This window comes from Alexandromys fortis, unplaced genomic scaffold (assembly GCF_014885135.2).
Source record: "Alexandromys fortis isolate MF-2015 unplaced genomic scaffold, M_Fortis_MF-2015_v1.1 scaffold_26, whole genome shotgun sequence".
Taxonomy (NCBI): Eukaryota; Metazoa; Chordata; class Mammalia; order Rodentia; family Cricetidae; genus Alexandromys; species Alexandromys fortis.
Genome location: NW_026067894.1, coordinates 3,112,906 through 3,135,366, shown reverse-complemented (window position 1 = coordinate 3,135,366; position 22,461 = coordinate 3,112,906). Strand labels below are relative to the sequence as shown.

General features: G+C 48.5%; 2 protein-coding genes and 1 long non-coding RNA gene across 8 annotated transcripts in view; 1 reads left to right on the top strand and 2 right to left on the bottom strand.

Annotated features, from left to right (window-relative positions):
* The window catches only part of Pla2g5 (phospholipase A2 group V), a 77,710-nt gene that overhangs the window by 36,194 nt on the left and 19,055 nt on the right, over positions 1-22,461 (bottom strand). The window lies entirely within an intron of this gene.
* LOC126509293 (phospholipase A2, membrane associated-like) lies at positions 11,184-20,809 on the top strand. Of its 5 annotated transcripts, none has more exons than XM_050155164.1 (5): positions 11,184-11,340; positions 11,981-12,032; positions 12,244-12,388; positions 12,689-12,798; positions 20,366-20,809. In XM_050155164.1, the coding sequence occupies exons 2-5, from the start codon at positions 11,990-11,992 to the stop codon at positions 20,506-20,508; spliced, it is 441 nt and encodes a 146-aa protein (XP_050011121.1). In that variant the 5' UTR covers positions 11,184-11,340; positions 11,981-11,989; the 3' UTR covers positions 20,509-20,809. The 5 variants fall into 5 exon arrangements, with proteins under 5 accessions (XP_050011121.1, XP_050011098.1, XP_050011111.1 ...); XM_050155141.1 differs by lacking the exon at positions 12,689-12,798 and adding an exon at positions 18,870-18,979 and having other exon boundaries at positions 11,186-11,340; XM_050155154.1 differs by lacking the exons at positions 12,244-12,388; positions 12,689-12,798 and adding exons at positions 18,425-18,569; positions 18,870-18,979 and having other exon boundaries at positions 11,188-11,340.
* The window catches only part of LOC126509340 (uncharacterized), a 26,195-nt gene continuing 16,507 nt past the window's right edge, over positions 12,774-22,461 (bottom strand). Inside the window, exon 3 of one of the 2 annotated variants that reach the window (XR_007594135.1) lies at positions 12,774-12,905. This is a non-coding gene — a long non-coding RNA (uncharacterized lncRNA). Of the gene's footprint in view, positions 12,906-18,954; positions 19,087-22,461 lie in introns of those variants that run through there. The other variant, XR_007594133.1, reaches the window with a different exon arrangement.

Genomic DNA, 22,461 nt, shown 5'->3' with positions numbered 1-22,461 from the left:
GGGGAAAGGGGAGGCGGAGGTGGGGAAGAGACAGAAATCTTAATAAATTAAAAAAATAAAATAAAATAAAATGCATGTAAGGGATCCTGAAGCCCTAGGAGCTTCCTCTGACAGAAGCTGTGGGCACCCCTCCCCTGGCCCCTCTCTGGTTCTTCAGACCCCACCTGCCCAGATTCTCTCTCTCCAGCCCACTGCCTCCCCCTCTTTGAGGCTTCTCTCTCCCCATAACTGACCTCTTTGGCCTGATCTCAGCTCTTGCTCCCAGGGCTGTTCCCATGAGCAGTCTTAATAGTCAGAACCCCAAGTTTATGCCCTGCAGTCCAGGCATTAGGCCCCTAAGCTGCGAAATAGGATGGACAGACTCTGATGCTGTCTGGGGGAGCACACAGTGAACTCTGGTCTGCAGTCACCCTGCTCAGCCCCCAGCAGCCTTCATGGTGGCAGAAAGTCCAACAAAAGAAGAGACTGGCGCAGCCCTGGCCCTTCTAGAAGCCCCAGGGCCCTGCAGTCACCCAGCACATTCCAGCAGGGAGGGGAGTGGTCCAGCCCCAGGTTATCCAAGTCACAGCCTTCTCCTCCCCACAAGCCCGTGCTAATCCCTTCAGTCCTGACTCACCCTCATGGAGCCTGCATTGGAACTTGCTTCATTACCTGAGAGGCTGCTAAGAACCTTGACTGTCTTGAGGACCCAGGTGCCTTGGTATTGTCCTGGCCAGGAGGGTAGACACAGATCCTGCAGTTGGGATGGCTCCTAGGACAGTGGAGAACTAGGTGTTCCCGAAGCTACTGGAGAGGCCAGGGTGTCTCTGGATGCCTGGAGATCCCTGGCAGAGAAGCACAGTTTCAGCTTCGATTACTCCAAAATGCTTTTCTGAATAACAAGGGAAAATCTCTGTCTGGCTGGGGCTCAGACTCACAGATTCGGGAAAGCCATGGCTCCTGGGGAAATCGAAGTCCAATTCTGGACAGTGTACACAAGCAGGCGTGCCACCAACATCACCCAAGTGAGTGGCAGATGAGCTAAGAGCAACAGGGAAAGCAGACATCACTCCTTACCCTGCCAAATCAACAACCAAGAAAAAAGAGGAAGGCCCTCCATGGCTTCTGCATCAGCTCCTGCCTCCAGGCTCCCGCTTTATGCTCTGGCTTTCCTGATGATGGACCTGTGTAACCTGCGAGCCAAATGAACCCTTTCCTCATCAAATTGCTTTTGCTCAGAGTTGCATCACAGCACCGGAGAGACAAACTGACAGTAACATATTGTTATTCTTTTATAAAGACATGGTGGTGGGGGACCGGTCCCTCAAGGGATAGTGGTCCCACGAGGGGCATTGGCGGCTCACGCGAGGCCTCGGTGGGTTCTGCTGGCGGGTGGGAGACTGTGGAGAGTGAGAGACAGATGCATCATGTAGAGAGAGAGAGAGTTTGAGTATAGTTTATTTTGTGGGTTATGGAGGGGAGGGGAAGGGAGAAGGGGAGAAAGGAAAAAGGGGAGAAGAAGGGAAAGAAGTTACCTCTACAAGAGGAAGGGGAAGATAGAGAGCCCACTGGAGGGGGGGGGATCTGCTTACCTTGGTGCAAGGGGGTTTAGGAGTGGGCAGAGCTTGTCTCTTAAAGGTACAGAGTACCCAGGTGACAGGTAAGGTCAACAAAATACTAACCCGCATGCACTACTCTGTCACATTCCTATATGCAAAGGCAGAGACAAATCTAGATACAGTACTAGGGGAGCTTTGATTTCCCTGCTCCCATGGATGTATCCATGGATCCTTCAGGAAAAAGGAAACACCTAAGCCACTCCAGACTTACCCAGACAAAGCTATCAGTGCAATCTCCGTCAAAATTCCACCAAGATAGACAACAAAATCCAGAACTTGTGGAATCAACAAAGTCCCAACCTGCCAAGGCCAGCAGGACCCTCATAGCATCTTAGACTACAGACTGTGGGACTTGGACATCACGGACATTCTTCACATTCCAGAAAGGAATAAACGCCAGAGAAAGTAAAAGAGGCTGGCCAGCTGGTGTCATGATTTGGATTGTAAATGTCCCTTAAAAGCCATAATGATGAAGGCCTGGTCCCCGGCCTTGACACATTGTGAAATTTGTGAAATGATGGAAATTTAGCAAGATAGTGGACATCGGGGAAATCCCTGGGGCTGTCAGGAAAGGGCTATCCGAATCCTTAATGTATCTCTCTCTCTCTCTCTCTCTCTCTCTCTCTCTCTCTCTCTCTCTCTTTCTCTCTCTCCACAACATTTCTAATCTCTCACCTTTCTGTCCTGGGGATGGCAGCCTAGCTCAGGCAGAACACAGCCTGTTGTCTGCTGTCACAGAAACACAAACATCATCATCTTAACCAAGTGGTTCCACACGGCTGCCTACAGACCGGGCAGTTCCTTTCCCCCTCCATGAGTTCCACTCAAGTAAAACCACGTTCCTGGCTACACCATGGAAAAGAACTTCAGGATAGTGTAGAGTTCGAGTTCATTAAAAGGTGTTTTTGACCTAGATTTGAAGCTCAAGTACCCAAGAGAACAGTGAGACACCCCCAAGTATGGGTACGGGCTTCTCGAGGGAGAGTTGCTCGAGGGCAATAGCTGCACACATAATCCCTCGGCTTTCTAATTCCCATCACGAGGAGAAAATAGTTCACAGCAAGTTGAAAGGTTAAACATTTCTGTAGTGATATTTCATTTGTATTTTAATAAATAAAGCTTGCCTGAAGATCAGAGAGTAAAACAGTCATACTGGTCAGCCATACAAACTAGACTGCGGTGGTACACACATTTAATCCCAGGAGAAACCTTAGTTAGCTATTGACTGGGCCGTGGTGGTTCACGCCTTTAATCCCAGTACTAGAGAGGATTATAAAATGGGAAGAGACAGGCCTCAGCCTGAGGATTCCTAGAGGCAGGATCGCCATGATCTACAGTTAGAGGTAAGAGCCAGTGGCAGGCTGCTTTGCTTTTCTGATCTTCAGGTTGAACCTCAGTATCTGTCTCCGCATTTCTATTATTTGTAGTACAATTGGTGCCCAACATTTGTGGCACAAATTCACACACATATATAAAAATGCTACCAGCACAGGCCTCAGCTACATGTGGTGCTCCTACTTAAGCTGAAGTCCCACCTGGCTAGGTGTTCTTTTCTCCCCCCCTCCCCTAGACTCTGTGCAAGTTCAATATTTTTCTGTCATATCCTTCATGGAGCCCTCCAACATATGTGCTTTTCCTGAACAGTCCCCTGTGTGTTTTTCAGAGATTTGCTGGATTATGTTTGCTTTAGTTAATCTGAGTGCTAAGATACAGGCCTTAGAAAAGCCTCAGGAAACGGTTCACAGAGATATTCAAATTCAGACAGAAGAATTTAATGCAGAGCCAATTTCAGCATTGTCGAGACAAATCAGCGCAGTGCACACGGTTCCGAGAAATGAAGACTCAGAGACACATTGAGAATGAACGTAGCTCTGCAGCCGCACAGGCTCAGTCTTGGTGAACTGAAGCCTCCCCTTCACCTCCCAGCAGCTTAATTTTTCCTATATTCACACTTTAGCTAGAAGCTTTCCACATTCCAAAACAAACTGAGAGAATTTTCTGACAATAGAATGCCAGGTACAAATCCCTGATTCGTGAAATACTGCCATTTTCTGGGATTCCCCTGAACCAAGTTTTGCATAGGCTTTGTATCCATGGGAAACTCTCACTCAAAATTTACATAGGACAACAAAAAGAAAATGTAACACAAGCTAAGGCCTGGGGCTGGCTGACAATTCCAGAGCCAGGCCAGGTATAACCCAAGGGGAGTTTCATGTCTAGTGGAGGTTGCTTGCTATTATTCCTCTGGTACCAGGCCATCAGGGCATTCTACCACACAGCATTGTATTATAAGAATAGAGAGGAACAGCCAAAGGTTTTCAGACAACCAACCTTCATATAATCAGTAATGTTACAGGAAGTGTCAAATACAGAGGCTCTGTTACAGCTAAGGAGACTCCTGTGCCAATGTTAGATTTAAGGAGATTCAAGGAAGCAGTCGTCTCACGTGGTATGCAGTCACCTTTTGTGAGGCAAACGTTAAACTCATGGTCAGTTTGTAATAGTGTCAGACATGTGTCAGAATCGACACGCGCGTCGGAACAGACATGCGTGTCAGAATCGGCACATGTGTCAGAATCGACACACGTGTAGATGCTTTTGCTTGCATGTCAGAACCGGCACACGTGCAGAAAAGCACATATGTGTCGAAATCGGCACGTGTGCAGAAAAGCACACATGTGCCAGAATCAGCACGCGTGCTTGCATGTCAGAGTCGACACGCATGTAGAGGGGCTTTGCACATGTGTCGGAGTCGACACACGTGTGGAAACGCACACATGTGTCAGAATCGACATGCGTGCCGGACCCCAACATGTGTGTCAGAATCGGCATGCGTGTCAGAACTGACACACGTGTCAGGGTCGGCATGCGTGTTGGGGTCAGCACGCATGTCGGGGTGGGCACACGTGTCAGAATCGACATGTGTGTTGAATCGGACACGTGTCAGAAACGATATGCATGCCGGAATCGACACACATGTAGAAGAGCGCGCATGTGCCGGGATCGGCACGTGTGTCAGAATAGGCACACATGTGTCAGAATCGACATGTGTGCCGGAATCGGCACACGTGTAGGAAAGCACACATGTGTCAGAATCGGCACATGTTTCAGAATCAACATGCATGTCAGAATAGGCACACATGTGTCAGAATCGACTCATGTGTCAGTCATCCCTAATGACTGGATAGATTCCGTTAAAAGTGTTTTAGAGCCTGGGCCACAACTACAATGGAGTGCTGGTTCAGAGAAGAGGCTAAGATTATTGAGCAATGGAGTAAAGCAAGAGGTAGGGAAATCTTCCGAGATCAAATCCTTGGAGAAAGAGAATATGCTCCTATAGAAGGGCAGTCAGTATATCATGACCACACCCTGGATTTATGCCATGTCGCAGCTCTGAATGCTTGGGACAGAACGGGAGAAACAGGAGGGCAAATTACGTAAATTTAGTAAGAATCATTCATGAAAGTTATACATGGCCCAAAGGAAGACTTTACAGACTTCTGCAGTAAGTAGAAGGATACCAAATTCAGAAGTTAGGAAATAATAATTGAATCTCTGGCTTTTGAAAATGCCAGTTCCCTATACAAAAGGCTGCTAGTTAGACCATTAAAGGCAAGGCCAGCATCTTTGGAGGAATGGATCTGAGATACAATTAATACTAAATTTCACGAAGATGATGATGCATGGATAGGAGAAATGATTCCAGAGGTTTGAGGAAAAATGAAATGTCAAATGTTATAACTGTGGCAAACAAGGTCACCTGAAAAGGGATTGTAGACAGGGTGTTCGTAGAAACAATGATTTTTCTAAGAATAATCCATTCAAAACACCTTTACCTTCTGGATTATATGGAAGGTGTGGCAAAGGTAGGCATTGAACTAATGAATGTAGGTCAACGAGGAATATTTATGGTAATCCTGTGCCATCAGGAAACTCCACGAGGGGCCGCTCACAGGCCCCTATGTCAAATCTGGTTCAGTCATTGCCTGCCCTCTTAGAGAAAACTCATTCCCAGAGCAACTAAAGAACATAATGTCTACTGTAAGAAACCATACTGCTCTGGATAATAGAACAGCTCTAGAAGAGAGAATAAGAAATTCAGGAGAAACTATAAAACGAGTATTTTGGCAAACTTCTATAAATAAACAAAGACCAAAATTAAGATGCAAATAAACGATGTTGTCATTGAAGGTCTGGTGAACACAGATGTGGATGTAACAATAATTTTGTCAGAATCTTGGCATCCAAATTGACCTCTTCAGAATGTAAATGTTTAACTTTTAGGGACTAGAACTTTTTTTTTGTTTTTTTTGTTTTTGTTTTTGTTTTTTGTTTTTTTTGAGACAGGGTTTCTCTGTAGCTTTTCCTGGAACTAGCTCACATAAACCAGGCTGAACTTGAACTCACAGAGATCTTCCTGCTTCTGCCTCCCAAGTGCTGGAATTAAAGATATGTGCCACCTCAGCCTGGATAGGGATTATAACTTTATCTCAAATAAAGTAGAGGGCAAGATGGGTCAAAAGTGTAGGGCCAGAAGAACAGAGAGGAAAATTAAAACCATATGTGGCTAATATAGCAATGAATTTGTAGGGACATGATTGGTTACAGCAGTGGTATACTCAGATTAACATTAGCCCAATCTCAGAAACAAACCATAAATTAATGTATGTTTCTGGGGAAAATATTAGAAGGTTCTTAAAAAACAGTCACTGACCATTCAGGTTGTATGGGCAAAACAGCTACTGATATTCCAAAGACAACAACCCTACCTTTAAAATAGTTGACAGATAACCTGTATGGGTTAAACAATAGCCTTTAACAATAGAGAAACTGCAGGCTTTAGAACAGCTGGTACAGGAGCAACTAGATGCTCAACATATTGAAGAATCAACCAGCCTTTGGAATTCTCCTGTATTTGTTATTAAAACTAAATCTGGAGAGTGGAAAATGGTAACAAATCTAATGGTTTTTGGTTTGAGATGTTTTAAGGAAAAATGCCCATCATCTCTGCAGACAATTTTGGTTTTATCAGCAGTGTGTGACTCTGCCAGCAGGAATGACAAACCAACCACATCTCAGGACACGGGATTTCTTTTCCCTATCCCACCTCCTCAATGTTCCTTCTATTCACTTTGCTATGAGTGACAAGTCTTGTTTTGTCTTAGAAATGTTTCCATCTTCCCAAGAACATTGGCTAGGGCTTTTGCATACATAGCCTTCAGGATTTTTATCTAATTTGATGAGGGTTTTTTTAACCATAAAATAGTTTGTATATTACAAAATACCTGTATTACATCTATTGAGATGGCCAGATGGCTTTGCTCCCCTCTCTGTTGACACAAAATAAATTCTTTCATCAATTTGCAGATAGATACCAAACCATCCTTGCATTCTAGGAATGAATCCCATGGGATCCTGGCTGTGACTTTTTTAACCTAATGTTGCATCTAGTTCGTGAGCATGTTGCTGAAGATTTTTGACTCTGGTCATCAGAGAGCACATTTTGGTCTTCGTTACCCTCATCCATCATGTGATTCCCATTTGAGCAGACATCTTGTTCAGAGATGCCCAAGGGCTTAGGTTAGACATGGATGGAAAAATCACAAACAAGTAGAAAGAATTCTAAGAAAAAGTCTTGAAAATGAGAAATGAAGAAATCCCATCTGGTGTCACCAGGATCCTTAGTATTGATGCAGTCCTAAAGACTGGACTTGGTGGGGGCCCTGGGATATATGGAGGGAGAGAAACCTTCTGCCTATTGCTTAGTAAGTGCTCCGGAACCTGAGAGACTGAACCAAGGGGGAATGTCCACCCGAGGGGATGAAGTCTCTGACGGAGATGAGATCTCCCTGAACATTGAGGTAGGCTTCACATCAGCTGCTCAGGAGAGGAGCCTGGGCTAAAAGGAATGCAGGAGCTGGCAGGGAGTCACCTTACTTTATTCTGGTGTCCTTCTTCCTTTCCTCCCTTGATTTTTCCCTCCCTACTTCCTTCTCTTCCTCCCCCCTCCTTTCTTTCTTTCCTTCCTTCCTTCCTTCCTTCCTTCCTTCCTTCCTTCCTTTCTTCCTTCCTTCCTTTCTTGGAAGGGGCAAGTACAAATACTCCCCTCATTATCACAAATTATAGTCAAGTTTTTTACATCTTGGGAAATGGCAGAGGTCACCAGGGTGCAGTGGGTAAGCCTTGCTGAGAAAACTACCTTAGTGATCATGGTGTCTCCCCTGCCAGGTGAGTAGTATTCACTGCGGCTTTCTACTAATGCCAAAGCCCCCCCAAAATGAGTAGTCTAAAGGAGGCAAGATAGAAAGACCCAAAACTGGGGTGATATGAGAAGAAAACCCTTCACCTAAGATTTGGTTGGTTTGTCCTTCCCGCTGGCACAGCCAGGAAGCTCCACACAGTGGTGATAACACCAGAAGTGCCCACAGAGATGATGGGCAGTTTCCTAAAGACATCTCAACTGAAAATGTTAAAAACAATTTAAGCCATGCCTACTGAGGACCCAAATGATTGCTAACCTTGATTTTTAGCACTTCTTATTCCCAACAACACCCCTTATAAACCCACTTTCCAACTTTGTTCATAAAAGGACACTCTTTGTGTGGCTATAGGATAAGGCCAGTTCAGACACCCTCTGCTCTGCTGCCCAAGGACCTAGCTGGGGACATCTCCTTGGACACCTGGGAACCCCTCTAGTGCCAAGCCTCTTGCAAGCCACACTGATGAATATCTTGCATATCACCATAGAAACTTCATCCGGAGATGGATGGGGATAGAGACAGAAACCCACACTGAAGCACTGGACTGAGCTCTCAAGGTCCAGATGAAGAGCAGAGGGAGGGAGAACATGAGCAAGGAAGTCAGGACCTTGAGGGGTGTGTCCACCCACAGAGACAGTGGGACTGATCTAATGGGAGCTCACCAAGGCCAGCTGGACTGGGACTGAATGAGCATGTGACCAAACCAGACTCTCTGACAATGAGGGCTAACTGAGAAGCCAATGATAATGACACTGGGTTTTGATTCTACTGCACGTACTGGCTTTCTGGGAGCCTAGTCTGTTGGGATGCACACCTTCCTAGACCTGGATGGAGGTGGGAGGGCCTTGGACTTCCCTCAGGGCAGGGCACTCTTAGGACTAGAGAAGGAGGGGGGAGGGGAAGGGAAAGTAGGAGGGAAATGGGAGGAGGTGGAAATTTTTAATAAATAAATAAATTTTTTTAAAAAAAGAAAAAAAAAGGACACCCTTTGACCCTCCAACTTGCTGGAATTACCCAGAGTGATGGAAACTAGAGAGGCACAGGACCAAGGAGTGACACTCCCGTGAGAAGCCCACATCCACCCTCTAGGATTTCTCTCTTCCCCCGGGCAACTCTCTATTAAGTTCTGTACTTAAGGCTTATGCTTTAAGAGTCCTTCCATGAGCCCTGCTTCACGGCTGGCTTAGCCTGATACACTTTCCATGGCAAAGCCAAGAATCCAGCTTCACCAGAGCTCAAGGCTCTAAGTGGGGAAGGAAAATGCAGGCAACACTTCCTGGATTGCTGACCCCACCTCCCTCGCTGCTGACACGGGTATCAAAAACGGATTGGCTCAGGGCTCTGAGGCAGAGACCAAAGGAGCCCAGATGGTTGGGTCCTTCTGAAGGTGAGAGTCTGTCCAGGACTCTCCTGCCTTCTGTACTTGTTGGCATCTTGGGCTCCCTGGGAAGTAGAACTGTCACCCTGTGACCACCTCTCTGAACCCACATTTCTTCCCCTTTCCCTAAGGACATCAAGGTTTATAGGGTCAGGGTTCTAATGACCTCATCTTAGCTATTCATTTCTATAATGACACAATTTCCGAACAGGGCTGTAGTATAAGGTTTCAAGATTTGAACAGGAAGTGAGGTCCCAAAAGAGGACACCATTCAACCAATAACATATTCAATAAAATCTGCCTTTAAGTAAATGAAATAAGCTCATTTTCAGAATATCAGAAGGACATCTGCTAGAATGACTCACAAATAAACTACAGAATGATGCAATGATTTTGTTTATCAACAACATAAAAGAAAAATCCCTTCACTTCTTTCTCACACTAGATTCTCTGAGGGTAGTAGAATGTTCCAGAATAGCTGTCTTTCATTCCACCACTCAGTGTCCCAGGAGACAGCCTCCACCTTCAGCATCTTCCAAGAGGATCCCAGAAAGGGCACGAGGTGCATCTGGTTTGGGTTTGTCCTGGTGTGGACATGCCCCTTTGAACTGACCCTTTGAGCCAAGCTCAGGTCTGAAGCAGGTCTAGGACACTCATCTACCATAGGCTGCAAAGAGTGAGGGACAGCTGGGGTGCACTGGAACCCCACAGCCTCTACTGTAGGAGTGTCTGAAGGATTAGTGTCCAGTGATTTCCTTAAGGACATGGAAGCCAAATTCTTAGCACAGGTGGGAGGGCAGGGGGAGAAAGATGTTTAGTTTAGGAACTAAAGCAGTCAAATCACTATATCCCCGAAGCCTGGAGAATAAAGACATCATAGGCCCAGGAAACATTAAGGAGCCCACTGCCAATCGGGTGAGGGCTAGGAGGGACAGTGGTGGCGGCATTTGGTGGGAAAAATCAAGAACAGCTGCTGGATTTTTCCAGGTTTAAAAATCTTACAGAACTGCTAAATGGCTCAGTCAGTAAAGTGCTTGCTTTGCAGTCCCGAGGACCTGAGTTCAATCCCCAGAACCTATGTAATATGAACAGACTTGTCACTCCAGTGCTGGAAAGAGGAAGGTGACCAGGTCCCTGGGACTCTCTGTTCAGCCAGATTGGTTTACTTTGTGAAGCTCAGGTCAATGAGAGGCCCTATCTCAAAAATCATGGCAGACAGTTCCGGAAGAACTATATCCAAGGTTGTCCTCTAAACTCCACTAACGTGCACACACAAATGCACACACATGTGTACACACAGGCACCTGCACACACCGGCACAACCACAGACACATAAACACACAGAGAAGAAAACCACATGGGATGAGAGAGGAGGAGGACCATGAAGGGGAGGAAGAAGAGAATATGGAGATGCTGGGCTCTTTGGGGGACAGAGAATCCAGCCCATCCAATCCTGCCCATGCTGGAGTGGTCTGTGGAGCCCCAAGAACTTGACTCCTGCACCGTCCTCATCACCCTCTCAAGAAGTTTGTGCAGCCTTGGTCCTCACAGAGGCTTAGCATATATCTTTTGTGATTGAATGCATGATGAATGGAGGAAATGAACAAACGCTACTGCATCAATGTCCTCTTCCCTATTCGCAAATGTCACAATCAGTTAGGGAAAGGAACATTCCTGGCTTACAAACACTCTCATTTCCACTGCTTACACAGTTCTTGCCCACTCCTGGGAGTGGCTGCTGGGCTGTGACCTGTTGGTTACTCCCAGATTGGATAGAGAAACTTCCTCAGCCAGGAACTGAGCCCTTTTCTCAGCAGCCGGAGAGTTTCAAAATCAGCTGGATTTATTATAGTGTAAACCCATGGTATGAAGGATTTTCCAGCTCTCAAGGCTGTCCAGCCAGATGACGAGGGGGAAAAAATGGGGAATTGCTCAGGGCTTTGGGTATCCTATCTATGAATCCACCATTTGACCACGCCCACCTCTCCGTCCCTGTGTCTCACCAACCCCCAACCCTGCAGAAGGAAGGGCTATTTAAGGGCAGATGAAGTTCAGGAAAAACAAGACAGGCCCTTGAAGAAGAAGCTGCGGCATCGTCCGAGAGGTAAATGCCCAGAAGCTCCAGCCTTGTGACTGCATTTGAGTGGTTGTCTAGATGCATGTATGTGTGTGCTTGTGGATATGCCTGTGCATGTGAACCACCATCACGTAAACATGTGAAAGACTGTATTTGTGTGCAAGTATGTTGTATGGGTTTGTGAGGGTGCTGAGCGAGAATTCAAGAGCATGTGTGTGTACATGCAACCTACGCGGGCTTAGAAAGGCTTGCCAAGAGAATGTGCAGCTTTAGTTCGGGACAAAAACTGTTGGGGATCAGATTCCATGGATGGAGTTCCAAAGCCTTCACCCTAACGCAGGGAGGCAGGTTGAGTATCTAATGAAGAGAGGCATTGTCTTCAGCCTCCCAGTTTTGTGGAATGAATCCAGTCTCCCAGGAGGACTGAAGGAGGTGCTAGGGTGCTCCCGGTACTGTATCATATTCCAACAGAGCAGGGAAGGGACAAGGGGTGACACGCATGATGCACTGTCTGAAGCCACCTTATGCTCTCTATGACTTAGCCCCATGCGAGAGCACGTCTGTACTCCAGGGTTGCTAAGTCAGACAGCAGAGCAGGGGCTGGGGCAGAGGCCGAGACTCCTGGTAGGAAACGCCCGGGCCAGTCGTCTATACTTGTCGTTCACAGGCTGACACCATGAAGGTCCTCCTGCTGCTAACAGCTGTCATCATGGCCTTTGGTAAGACTTGACTCTGAACTCAGCAGGGTGGGGGGAAATCTAAGGAGAAGGGCACCCCATCCTCCAGTGCTCCTTCCCATTCCCCAGCCCTCTCTCAGTGGGAATGGGAAGGAAGGTATTTGTGGGGAGAGAGGCAGTAGCGAGATGCCAATGCGGAGGAGGGGCACGGGGCTCACTGCCCTTCACCAGCCATTTCTCCATCTCTTTTCAGGCCCAATACAGATCCAAGGGAGCCTTGCAGAGTTTAGACAAATGATCTTACTTAAGACGGGAAAGAGAGCTGAGACCAGCTATGCCTTCTACGGTTGCCACTGTGGCGTGGGTGGCAGGGGATCCCCCAAGGATGCGACAGATCGGTGAGGACACCCCTATCTTCAGTTCACTCTGGCTGGTACGGGACTAGGACAGAACTGGTACCAGTTGCCTCAGGGTCCTGGTGGGGTCAGGACTAGGACAGACCTGGTATTTTTCCTCAGGTCCCTGGGGTACCCCCACCAGTAAAATAGTGCATTGGGAACTCTGTTCTAGACCCCTCCAATGTTTCTGAGTCTCTGCTCAGGGTGAAAGATAAAGGGACCTTGGGAGGCACCAGGATTTCAGGGCTGTGAGAATACAGCCTCAACAGGACGTGCCCCCCCCCCACCTCCACCGACCAGGTGCTGTGTTGCTCACGACTGTTGCTACGACCGGCTGCAGAAACATAATTGCGGCACAAAATTTCTGACCTACAAGTTCTCCTACCGAGGGGGCAAAATCACCTGCTCCGGTAAGAAAAACCCTGAGATCCTGGCAAGCTGCCCTCACGTGTTTATTGAGCAAATAAATGCTGGGCATTGTGCCGGAGCAGAAGGGGAATTTATCCCTGCTTAGAACCTCATGGAAGACTCCAGTGGGAAGGCATAAACAGGCTTTGCACAGCCTGAGGCTTGCAGGGGGTCCTGCAAACAGTGGTACCTAAGCTGAGTCCTAAGAGAGTCAGTGAGGCTCACAGTGGGAGAGGAAGGTTGGACTACCCCTCAAACAAGGCACAGCATGGCCAAAAGGTCAAAGAGGACAATAGGCCACTCTGTGCTGCCCAATGGACACGTGAGGATGAGTCTGAGCAGTGAGACAAGAAGGGACAAGAAAAATCCGGGCCTTCCTAGCCATTGTCTTGAGGTTTGGGGACCACAGCAACAGGGTCCTATTATTTAGCAAAGTAGCAAGAGACACTTCTGCACAAAGAGGGCTCACCCTGGCTGGGGGAAATGGGCAGGGGGGGGCAGCGAGCCATGCTGCCTGCAGGGTGGTGACACATGGAGTAAAGGGGCCTCTGTCACATGGGAAAGAATTCTCTAGGGCAGTGTGGTGCCAACCTGGGCAACTGCTACAGCCCGGGGTCAGGCCTGCTCCTCAGTTCCGGCCTGGTGCCAACATCTGTGCTTATACTACAAGACACACTAGAGCTCCGAGAATGCCCTTGGCCACCAATGACAGGTGGCTTTCCCTCTCCAAGACTCTTTGAAGAGGGGGAATGAACACTTCCCAGAAGCCCCTGCTGACTTCCTCTTTAGCACTTCATTCAGAATGAAGCTGCATACTACCTAAGACCAATCACAGCCAAGGAGAAAGAGTAGACCACACAGGTTTTCACCATTTCCATCCATCCTGAGGCCAGTGAGGCTGGGTTTCCTTACACAAGCAGGTCTGTTAACAAGAAGGTGGGGCCGGAGATGTAGCTCAGCTGGAGAGTGCCAGCCTCACATACACAAGGGCCACTGTATAAATTGGGCATGATTTAGCGTGCCTGGAATCCCAGAGCCCAGGATGTAGAGGGGCAGGATCAGAAGTTCAAAGTTATCCTCAACAACATAGAGTTCAAGGCTAGCCTGAGCTACATTAGACCCTGTCTTTAAAAACAAAAACAAACAAAACTAAACTAAAACCTAGAAGATGTTGTCTAGGAAGCTAGGCAAACCTCTGGCAGTGCCAAGCTTGGCTGCTGTGCATCCCCATCACATGGACTGTGTGTCCCCATCTGATGGGGTCTGCCTTTCCAGTGGCCCCAGTGCTTGCCTCAGAACAGGCCTGTCCCCACCAGCAGCCTTGGGATATTAACAACTGTCAGCTCAGTGTCTGTTTCCCTCTAATTTCAGCCAACCAGGACCCCTGTCAGGTACAGCCGTGCCAATGTGACAAAGTCGCCACTGTTTTGCCCGGAACTTGAAAACCTTCAAGGAACCTCAAGCATTCTTTTTCGATAGGAGCTGCAGAAAGAAGACGCCCAGCTGCTCATTTCTACACTCTCTGGTAGTCTAGACAGTCTCCTCTAGTACCCTTCCCAGCTCAACCATGTCCCCCTGTGATAAACACCCTTCTCCCACCTCAAGGCAGGGTAGAGGCCCTTCTGTCATCACTCAGATGAGACACCAAAGCCTGGTGAGTTAGACTGATCTTTCCCTGTCACTCAACTATCTTGGACTGGCAGATTGTCCGCCTCCAGCTTCCCCTTGGCACCCAACCTCCTGCCTCACAGTGCCACGGAGGCTCCTAAAAATAAAGTACTTCACTAACCACCATGTGTGTTCTCTTAACGTGAAATGAGACTGATATGAAGTATATATGCTAAAAGTATAGGTTTCGGGCTGAGGAGATAGCACAGTCCATAAAGTGCTTACCATGCAAGCTTGAGGACCTAGGTTCAACCCCAGAACCCACACACGTGAGGCACACACTTGTTCACAACCTTAGAGTTGGGGAAACAAAGGCAGGTGGATCCTGCGGCTCCATGACCAGCCAGCCTACTTGAATCAGCGAGTTCCAGGCCAGTGAGAGACCCTGCCTCCCAAACCAAGGCACATAGTGTCCTGAGGACCCAAACCTGAGCTTGATCTACAGCTTGCACGCATAAACGTGCACACACATATGCATGCATGCATGGGCATGCACACACACAGACACAGACACACACACACACACACACACACACACACACACGCACACACACACACGGACTCCAGGTTAGTCTAGACAGGTCTAACCATAAATACCCCACCACCTTAAGCCCTGATTCTGTTATTCAAATGGAGCCCCTTTGTCAGAGCCTCCTGCTAGGGCTTGTTTGGGAATTAAGAGGGGACACAGATGTCAAGCAGTTTCCAACCACTACAGCTGCCATCCCTTCAAAGGCAGGACTCTCTCTCCCTGCCCCCAAGCCCAGGCTGTTTTTCCTGGCTGGTAGGGGGAGGTGGAAGCCAAAACCAGCAGAAGAAAGTGGAGTTGCTTCGGTCAAGGTTCTGCCACTTTGAATTTAAAGAAAACAGGGATTACGGTGGATGGCATCATGTGCCCACAAGCCTGGCACAGACCTACTCCCAGAAGACTGCCAGAGCCATGGCGTGTGCAAAGAGCTGCGCACCGAGAAAAATAAACTCCTGTGCCCCTGCACCTGTCAAACTGAGAGCTTCGCACAGATCCGTAAAATGCCCGGACAGCTCCACACTTCTCTTTGCCTGTGAAGGAACAATCAGAAACCAATGAGACTGCCCAGCTCGGGGTACATCTGTGGGAGCAGGGCCGACAAGTAAAGGCACTCACCTGTCTGTCTCTGCTGTTTCCTCTCCCTACTTTAAATCTGGTAACTTTTTCACATATAAAGACAAACTGCAATAAAAGCAGTTTAAAGACCATGCCAACCCCCAGATGAGAGTTTTTCTTTTGACATTTTGGCCAATAGATATAGTGACATTTCATTTCCATTTTTATAAATAAAGCTGGCCTGAAGTTCAGAGAGTGAAACAGCCCCACTGGGTTGATGCAATGATTTTGTTTATCAACAACATAAAAGAAAAATCCTTCACTTCCTTCTCACACTAGATTCTGAGTAGAATGTTCCAGAATAGCTGTCTTTCATTCCACCACTCAGTGTCCCAGGAGACAGCCTCCACCTTCAGCATCTTCCAAGAGGAACCCAGAAAGGGCACAAGGTGCATCTGGTTTGGGTTTGTCCTGGTGTGGACATGACCCTTTGAACTGACCCTTTGAGCCAAGCTCAGGTCTGAAGCAGGTCTAGGACACTCATCTACCATAGGCTGCAAAGAGTGAGGGACAGCTGGGGTGCACTGGAACCCCACAGCCTCTACTGTAGGAGTGTCTGAAGGATTAGTGTCCAGTGATTTACTTAAGGACATGGAAGCCAAATTCTTAGCACAGGTGGGAGGGCAGGGGAAGAAAGATGTTTAGTTTGGAACTAAAGCACTCAAGCGTGGAGAATAAAGACGTCATAGGCCCAGGAAACATTAAGAAGCCCACTGCCAAACTGGTGAGGGCTAGGAGGGACAGTGGTGGTGACATTTGGTGGGAAAAATCAAGAACAGCTACTGGATTTTTCCAGGTTTAAAAATCTTACAGAACTGGTAAATGGCTCAGTCAGTAAAGTGCTTGCTTTGCAGTCCCGAGGACCTGAGTTCAATCCCCAGAACCTATGTAATATGAACAGACTTGTCACTCCAGTGCTGGGGAGACGAAGGTGACCAGGTCCCTGGGACTCTCTGTTCAGCCAGATTGGTTTACTTTGTGAAGCTCAGGTCAATGAGAGGCCCTATCTCAAAAATCATGGCAGACAGTTCCGGAAGAACTATATCCAAGGTTGTCCTCTAAACTCCACTCACGTGCACACACAAATGTACACACATGTGTACACACAGGCACCTGCACACACCGGCACAACCACAGACACATAAACACACAGAGAAGAAAACCACATGGGATGAGAGAGGAGGAGGACCATGAAGGGGAGGAAGAAGAGAATATGGAGATGCTGGGCTCTTTGGGGGACAGAGAATCCAGCCCATCCAATCCTGCCCATGCTGGAGTGGTCTGTGGGGCCCCAAGAACTTGACTCCTGCACCGTCCTCATCACCCTCTCAAGAAGTTTGTGCAGCCTTGGTCCTCACAGAGGCTTAGCATATATCTTTTGTGATTGAATGCATGTTGAATGGAGGAAATGAACAAACGCTACTGCATCAATGTCCTCTTCCCTATTCGCAAATGTCACAATCAGTTAGGAAAAGGAACATTCCTGGCTTACAAACACTCTCATTTCCACTGCTTACACAGTTCTTGCCCACTCCTGGGAGTGGCTGCTGGGCGGTGACCTGTTGGTTACTCCCAGATTGGATAGAGAAACTTCCTCAGCCAGGAACTGAGCCCTTTTCTCAGCAGCCGGAGAGTTTCAAAATCAGCTGGATTTATTATAGTGTAAACCCATGGTATGAAGGATTTTCCAGCTCTCAAGGCTGTCCAGCCAGATGACGAGGGGGAAAAAAAGGGGAATTGCTCAGGGCTTTGGGTATCCTATCTATGAATCCACCATTTGACCACGCCCACCTCTCCGTCCCTGTGTCTCACCAACCCCCAACCCTGCAGAAGGAAGGGCTATTTAAGGGCAGATGAAGTTCAGGAAAAACAAGACAGGCCCTTGAAGAAGAAGCTGCGGCATCGTCCGAGAGGTAAATGCCCAGAAGCTCCAGCCTTGTGACTGCATTTGAGTGGTTGTCTAGATGCATGTATGTGTGTGCTTGTGGACATGCCTGTGCATGTGAACCACCATCACGTAAACATGTGAAAGACCGTATTTGTGTGCAAGTATGTTGTATGGGTTTGTGAGGGTGCTGAGCGAGAATTCAAGAGCATGTGTGTGTACATGCAACCTACGCGGGCTTAGAAAGGCTTGCCAAGAGAATGTGCAGCTTTAGTTCGGGACAAAAACTGTTGGGGATCAGATTCCATGGATGGAGTTCCAAAGCCTTCACCCTAACGCAGGGAGGCAGGTTGAGTATCTAATGAAGAGAGGCATTGTCTTCAGCCTCCCAGTTTTGTGGAATGAATCCAGTCTCCCAGGAGGACTGAAGGAGGTGCTAGGGTGCTCCCGGTACTGTATCATATTCCAACAGAGCAGGGAAGGGACAAGGGGTGACACGCATGATGCACTGTCTGAAGCCACCTTATGCTCTCTATGACTTAGCCCCATGCGAGAGCACGTCTGTACTCCAGGGTTGCTAAGTCAGACAGCAGAGCAGGGGCTGGGGCAGAGGCCGAGACTCCTGGTAGGAAACGCCCGGGCCAGTCGTCTATACTTGTCGTTCACAGGCTGACACCATGAAGGTCCTCCTGCTGCTAACAGCTGTCATCATGGCCTTTGGTAAGACTTGACTCTGAACTCAGCAGGGTGGGGGGAAATCTAAGGAGAAGGGCACCCCATCCTCCAGTGCTCCTTCCCATTCCCCAGCCCTCTCTCAGTGGGAATGGGAAGGAAGGTATTTGTGGGGAGAGAGGCAGTAGCGAGATGCCAATGCGGAGGAGGGGCACGGGGCTCACTGCCCTTCACCAGCCATTTCTCCATCTCTTTTCAGGCCCAATACAGATCCAAGGGAGCCTTGCAGAGTTTAGACAAATGATCTTACTTAAGACGGGAAAGAGAGCTGAGACCAGCTATGCCTTCTACGGTTGCCACTGTGGCGTGGGTGGCAGGGGATCCCCCAAGGATGCGACAGATCGGTGAGGACACCCCTATCTTCAGTTCACTCTGGCTGGAACGGGACTAGGACAGAACTGGTACCAGTTGCCTCAGGGTCCTGGTGGGGTCAGGACTAGGACAGACCTGGTATTTTTCCTCAGGTCCCTGGGGTACCCCCACCAGTAAAATAGTGCATTGGGAACTCTGTTCTAGACCCCTCCAATGTTTCTGAGTCTCTGCTCAGGGTGAAAGATAAAGGGACCTTGGGAGGCACCAGGATTTCAGGGCTGTGAGAATACAGCCTCAACAGGACGTGCCCCCCCCCCACCTCCACCGACCAGGTGCTGTGTTGCTCACGACTGTTGCTACGACCGGCTGCAGAAACATAATTGCGGCACAAAATTTCTGACCTACAAGTTCTCCTACCGAGGGGGCAAAATCACCTGCTCCGGTAAGAAAAACCCTGAGATCCTGGCAAGCTGCCCTCACGTGTTTATTGAGCAAATAAATGCTGGGCATTGTGCCGGAGCAGAAGGGGAATTTATCCCTGCTTAGAACCTCATGGAAGACTCCAGTGGGAAGGCATAAACAGGCTTTGCACAGCCTGAGGCTTGCAGGGGGTCCTGCAAACAGTGGTACCTAAGCTGAGTCCTAAGAGAGTCAGTGAGGCTCACAGTGGGAGAGGAAGGTTGGACTACCCCTCAAACAAGGCACAGCATGGCCAAAAGGTCAAAGAGGACAATAGGCCACTCTGTGCTGCCCAATGGACACGTGAGGATGAGTCTGAGCAGTGAGACAAGAAGGGACAAGAAAAATCCGGGCCTTCCTAGCCATTGTCTTGAGGTTTGGGGACCACAGCAACAGGGTCCTATTATTTAGCAAAGTAGCAAGAGACACTTCTGCACAAAGAGGGCTCACCCTGGCTGGGGGAAATGGGCAGGGGGGGGCAGCGAGCCATGCTGCCTGCAGGGTGGTGACACATGGAGTAAAGGGGCCTCTGTCACATGGGAAAGAATTCTCTAGGGCAGTGTGGTGCCAACCTGGGCAACTGCTACAGCCCGGGGTCAGGCCTGCTCCTCAGTTCCGGCCTGGTGCCAACATCTGTGCTTATACTACAAGACACACTAGAGCTCCGAGAATGCCCTTGGCCACCAATGACAGGTGGCTTTCCCTCTCCAAGACTCTTTGAAGAGGGGGAATGAACACTTCCCAGAAGCCCCTGCTGACTTCCTCTTTAGCACTTCATTCAGAATGAAGCTGCATACTACCTAAGACCAATCACAGCCAAGGAGAAAGAGTAGACCACACAGGTTTTCACCATTTCCATCCATCCTGAGGCCAGTGAGGCTGGGTTTGCTTACACAAGCAGGTCTGTTAACAAGAAGGTGGGGCCGGAGATGTAGCTCAGCTGGAGAGTGCCAGCCTCACATACACAAGGACCTGGGTTCCATCCCTACCACTGTATAAATTGGGCATGATTTAGCGTGCCTGGAATCCCAGAGCCCAGGATGTAGAGGGGCAGGATCAGAAGTTCAAGGTTATCCTCAACAACATAGAGTTCAAGGCTAACCTGAGCTACATTAAACCTGTCCTTAAAAACAAAATCTAAACTAAACTAAACTAAAACCTAGAAGATGTTGTCTAGGAAGCTAGGCAAACCTCTGGCAGTGCCAAGCTTGGCTGCTGTGCATCCCCATCACATGGGCTGTGTGTCCCTATCTGATGGGGTCTGCCTTTCCAGTGGCCCCAGTGCTTGCCTCAGAACAGGCCTGTCCCCACCAGCAGTGGTGTGATATTAACAACCGTCAGCTCAGTGTCTCTTTCCCTCTAATTTCAGCCAACCAGAACTCCTGTAGGAAACAGCTGTGCCAATGTGACAAAGCTGCAGTTGAATGTTTCCACCGGAACCGGAAAAGCTACAGCTTAAAGTATCAATTGTATCCCAACAAGTTTTGTAGTGGAAAGTCGCCAAAGTGCTGAGGGAGCAGCCTTGTTCAACATCTGGACACGTTGTCTCCTCTAGCACCCCTTCCCAGACAAACCAAGTCCCCCCAGTGATAAACACCCCTCTCCCACCCTAGAGGCTGAGTGGGGGCCCTTCTGTACTCATTCAGAATGAGACACCAAAGCCTGGTGTGTTAGACTGATCTGTCCCTATCACTCATCTACCTTGAACGGGTAGATTGTTGGCTTCCAGCTTCCCCTTTGCGTGCAACTTCCTGCCTTGCAGTACCAGAGAGACCCCTGGGAGGCTCTTACAAATAAAGTACTTCATTATCAATCATGGGTGTTCTCTTAACTTGAAATGAGACTGATATGAAGTATATATGTTAAAAGTATAGGTTTTGGGGCTGGGACAATAGCTCAGTCCATAAAGTGCTTACCATGCAAGCTTGAGGACCTATGTTCAACCCCAGAACCCACACACGTGAGGCACACACTTGTTCACAACCTTAGAGTTGGGGAAACAAAGGCAGGTGGATCCTGCGGCTCCATGACCAGCCAGCCTACTTGAATCAGCGAGTTCCAGGCCAGTGAGAGACCCTGCCTCCCAAACCAAGGCACATAGTGTCCTGAGGACCCAAACCTGAGCTTGATCTACAGCTTGCACGCATAAACGTGCACACACATATGCATGCATGCATGGGCATGCACACACACAGACACAGACACAGACACACACACACACACACACACACACACACACACACACACACGGACTCCAGGTTAGTCTAGACAGGTCTAACCATAAATACCCCACCACCTTAAGCCCTGATTCTGTTATTCAAATGGAGCCCCTTTGTCAGAGCCTCCTGCTAGGGCTTGTTTGGGAATTAAGAGGGGACACAGATGTCAAGCAGTGTCCAACCACTACAGCTGCCATCCCTTCAAAGGCAGGACTCTCTCTCCCTGCCCCCAAGCCCAGGCTGTTTTTCCTGGCTGGTAGGGGGAGGTGGAAGCCAAAACCAGCAGAAGAAAGTGGAGTTGCTTCGGTCAAGGTTCTGCCACTTTGAATTTAAAGAAAACAGGGATTACGGTGGATGGCATCATGTGCCCACAAGCCTGGCACAGACCTACTCCCAGAAGACTGCCAGAGCCATGGCGTGTGCAAAGAGCTGCGCACCGAGAAAAATAAACTCCTGTGCCCCTGCACCTGTCAAACTGAGAGCTTCGCACAGATCCGTAAAATGCCCGGACAGCTCCACACTTCTCTTTGCCTGTGAAGGAACAATCAGAAACCAATGAGACTGCCCAGCTCGGGGTACATCTGTGGGAGCAGGGCCGACAAGTAAAGGCACTCACCTGTCTGTCTCTGCTGTTTCCTCTCCCTACTTTAAATCTGGTAACTTTTTCACATATAAAGACAAACTGCAATAAAAGCAGTTTAAAGACCATGCCAACCCCCAGATGAGAGTTTTTCTTTTGACATTTTGGCCAATAGATATAGTGACATTTCATTTCCATTTTTATAAATAAAGCTGGCCTGAAGTTCAGAGAGTGAAACAGCCCCACTGGGTTGATGCAATGATTTTGTTTATCAACAACATAAAAGAAAAATCCTTCACTTCCTTCTCACACTAGATTCTGAGTAGAATGTTCCAGAATAGCTGTCTTTCATTCCACCACTCAGTGTCCCAGGAGACAGCCTCCACCTTCAGCATCTTCCAAGAGGAACCCAGAAAGGGCACAAGGTGCATCTGGTTTGGGTTTGTCCTGGTGTGGACATGACCCTTTGAACTGACCCTTTGAGCCAAGCTCAGGTCTGAAGCAGGTCTAGGACACTCATCTACCATAGGCTGCAAAGAGTGAGGGACAGCTGGGGTGCACTGGAACCCCACAGCCTCTACTGTAGGAGTGTCTGAAGGATTAGTGTCCAGTGATTTACTTAAGGACATGGAAGCCAAATTCTTAGCACAGGTGGGAGGGCAGGGG

What these genes read in the sequence shown, in the direction of transcription:
- LOC126509293 (XM_050155164.1), top strand. Translation starts at nt 11,990, where the DNA reads ATGAAGGTCCTCCTGCTGCTAACAGCTGTCATCATGGCCTTTG. An exon ending in AGCTGTCATCATGGCCTTTG is followed by an intron (nt 12,033 to 12,243) that starts GTAAGACTTGAC and finishes ATCTCTTTTCAG; the next exon opens with GCCCAATACAGATCCAAGGG. An exon ending in GGGCAAAATCACCTGCTCCG is followed by an intron (nt 12,799 to 20,365) that starts GTAAGAAAAACC and finishes CTCTAATTTCAG; the next exon opens with CCAACCAGAACTCCTGTAGG.